The 3,086-nt window shown below is 67.1% G+C and overlaps 1 protein-coding gene across 1 annotated transcript; it reads left to right on the top strand.

The window, feature by feature from the left end:
* Window positions 1-624: 624 nt before the first annotated feature.
* SPEF1 (sperm flagellar 1) lies at window positions 625-3,000 on the top strand (the record flags this gene model as incomplete). The annotated part of the gene is made up of 5 exons (XM_042894501.1): window positions 625-748; window positions 1,407-1,518; window positions 1,614-1,770; window positions 2,435-2,489; window positions 2,940-3,000. Coding segments are annotated over exons 1-5 (509 nt in total), but the record flags the coding sequence as incomplete, so codon positions are not given.
* Window positions 3,001-3,086: the final 86 nt, after the last annotated feature.

Genomic DNA, 3,086 nt, shown 5'->3' with positions numbered 1-3,086 from the left:
TCCCCGGCTCAGTCCCCTTCATCCTCAAAGCCCAACAAATGGGGGGAGAGGGGGGCAAAGCAGATGGAGGGGTGCTGAGCCCATGCTTGCAGCAGGACCCCCCCCCCCCCCCCCCCCCCCGGCCCCGGGGGGCCCCCCCCCCCCCCCCCCCCCCGGCCGGGGGGGGGGGGGGTCTCCTCTGGGGCAGGAGCCGTCCTGAGCCCCCCCCTCCCCCCCCCCCCCCCCCCCCAGGGCGGTACATGGGGACCCCCAGGCCCCCACCTCCAGGCGGCTGGAGTGGGCTGGCTCGCTTTAATGACCACACAGCGAGGGCTGCCATAACGATTACTCTAATTAATGAGGGCCTGGGGGTGGCAGGCTGGAAGTCCCCCGGTGTCCCACGCGCGCACCTCCCTCCCCAGGCGCAGCACCCCAAATTGCTTCAGCTTCTTCCAGCTTCCCCCCCATCACTCGAGGCCCCTCGGTCCCCGTTGCTCGCGTTCTCCCCGCTAAGCCTGCAATATCGCCCGGCCCCCTCTGCCCCCCCCCCCCCCCCCCGCCCCCAGGCCACCCATTACCAGGCAACCCAGCGCCGTGCTCCCAGCCTGCCCCGCGGGCCCGTTGCCATGGCAGAGGGTGGGCGCCATGGCCGCCGCTGCGGGCGGCGGTGCGGCCGATGAGGGCAGCCTGAGGGCGCTGTATCGCTGGGTGGACGCTGTGCCGCTGTCCCGGCCGCGCAGGAACATCGCCCGGGACTTCAGCGATGGGGGTGTGCGGGGCTCCGGGGCAGGGCTGGGCCTCGGGGGGGTTCGAGCCTCGGGGTCAGGCTCAGGCCTCAAGAGGAGTGCAGGCCTGGGGTCAGGGTTGGGCTTCAAGGGGAGTCCGGGCCTCGGGGTCAGAAGTAGGCCTAAGGAGGAACCCAGGCATCGGGGCCAGGGCCAGGCCTCATTGCCAGGCTCGAGGTTCAAGGCAGGCCCAGGCCTCAGGGGGAGCACTGGGCCTCAGGAGGAATCCAGGACTCACAGGAGTCCTGGGTCAGGGCCAGGCCTCAGTGGGAGTGCAGGCCTGGGGGTCAGGGCTGGGCCTTGGGGAACCCAGGCCTCGGGGCCAGGCCCAGGCCTCATTGCCAGGCTTGGGGTTCAAGGCAGGCCCAGGCTCTGGAGCAAGCCTTGAGGGTAGTGCTGGGCCTCACAGGGAGTCCAGGCCTCGGAGTTGGGCCCAGAGCTGGGCTTTGGGGGAGTCCAGGCCTTGGGGTCAAGCCCAGGTGTGGGGGTCAGGGCTGGGCTTCAGGAGGAGTCCAGGTTTGGGGCCAGGCTGCGGCCTTGGAGTGAAGCCTGGGCCTTGAGGGAAGCTGGGCTGTGGGTGCAGGGCCAGCCCTCGGGTGCTGCAAGTCCTGGTGCCCCAGCGGCCTCTCCTCTCCTCCCCAGTGCTGGCGGCCGAGGTGGTGAAGTTCTTCTTCCCTGCCATGGTGCAGCTGCACAGCTTCGTGCCCGCCAGCTCCACGCCACAGAAGTTGGCCAACTGGGGCCACCTCAACAGGTACCGGGATGGATGTCGGAGCGGAGCTGGGCAGCAGCAGGCAGCAGGAACCCAGCCTCTGTGCCTCTGGGATGCAGATCTGGGTCATTTTCTAGGAAGGTTTTGAGCAAGCTGAACTTCTCCGTCCCCAACGAGGTGATCCGGCAGATCGTGCAGTGCCGGCCGGGAGCGGTAGAGCAGGTGCTGCTGCTGCTGCGGCAGAAGATCGAGGAGAAGCAGAAGCAGGTGAAGGCAGTGCCTGGCCCGGCTCAGGTCAGCAGGGCAGAGCTGGGGCAGGAGTCTGTGGGGAGCGGGGCTGGCACGACTCGGTGCTGCAGATGGCAGCCGAGCGTCGCTATGGGAACTATCAGATCCCCGTTTGCTCTGCAGCCATGAATTGGGCTGGGCAGACCTGAGGCTCTGCCATTAGCTGGGGTGGGGGAGGACAAAGGGGTGCTGACTCCATCATCTTCCTCACTGTGATTCTCCTCAAGGGGAGCACCAGAGGCAGCTGGGTTGGGCGCACAGCTCCAGCACGGCTTCCTCCCCTGCCCCAGCCGAAGCCTCAGCCCAAGAGGACCCTGGTCCCTGCAGTGTGAGATGAGGACACCGACCGTGGGAGCTTGGAGCAGGCTGGGGTCAGAGCAGGAATTCAGCAGGGGGAGGGCTGTGGCCGTGCAGGAATTCAGGCAGATCGATCCCAGCCCTGCCTCCGGGCGACAACCAGCACCGTGCAGCACTGGGAACCCCCTGCTCTGAGCCGCCGCCGTGCCAACAAACCTCCCACACCCCACCGGCCCCCCGCTCTGCTCCAGGAGGGCTGCGCTCCCCTGTTCTCCCTCCTCCAGCATCAGGGCTGCTTCCTTGCGCAGGGGCTGCTTGCAGGTTCAGCCAGGGAGCGAGGAGCCAGGTGTGATGCGAGTTCTCCCCTCTGCAGGAGCTGGGCCTGCAGGCAGCACAGGAGATCAGCTACCTGGAGACGGGCAAGGCCGGTACGTGGCACCTTGGGATGCTCACAGCCCGAACCGTGTCCCTGCTGTACCCCAGGGAGGAGTGCTGCAAGCCCTGGCTTGTGCTGGGCACCTCTCCTGCCCTGTGAGCGCTGCTGTCAGAGCTGTGGGGCAGAGCTGCTGGGGTGGGGCAGGTGCTAATTGAGGGAGATGTAAATCGTGCTAACGGAGGGAGGTGCTGATGCGTGGGAGCTGATGATAGGGAGTGAGGAGATGGCAGAGAGCTGCGTCCAGCAGGTTCAGGTGGGACAGTAGGAAACGCATATTCATTGTGAATGCGGTCCAGTGGTAGGACTGGCTTCCCAGAGAGGTGATTGGTGCCCCAGGTCCGTCCCTGTGGACAACTTTGGGTCGTCCCTGAAGTGCTGGGGGCCTCTGAGATGTTGGGAGGTCTCTTCCAAAGGGTTCATTTGTAACTGCTGTGCTCCACAGGCTGCTCGAAGGCGAGGAGCACAGGAGGGGGCTGCGCGCAGGAGACCCCCGCGGCACTTGGGTGAGGGCTGCTGGGCTGCTGGGCTGCTGGGCTGTTCCTGGGGGTCCCTGCAGAGGGATGGACCCTGGCACAGGGACTCTGCGGGC

The sequence above is a fragment of the Lagopus leucura genome, unplaced genomic scaffold (assembly GCF_019238085.1).
Source record: "Lagopus leucura isolate 7727_CA_CO unplaced genomic scaffold, USGS_WTPT01 33573-0_obj-0_obj, whole genome shotgun sequence".
In the NCBI taxonomy this organism is placed as follows: Eukaryota; Metazoa; Chordata; class Aves; order Galliformes; family Phasianidae; genus Lagopus; species Lagopus leucura.
The sequence above is the reverse complement of the archived record's forward strand: the minus strand, read 5'-3'. Positions and strand labels throughout refer to the sequence as shown.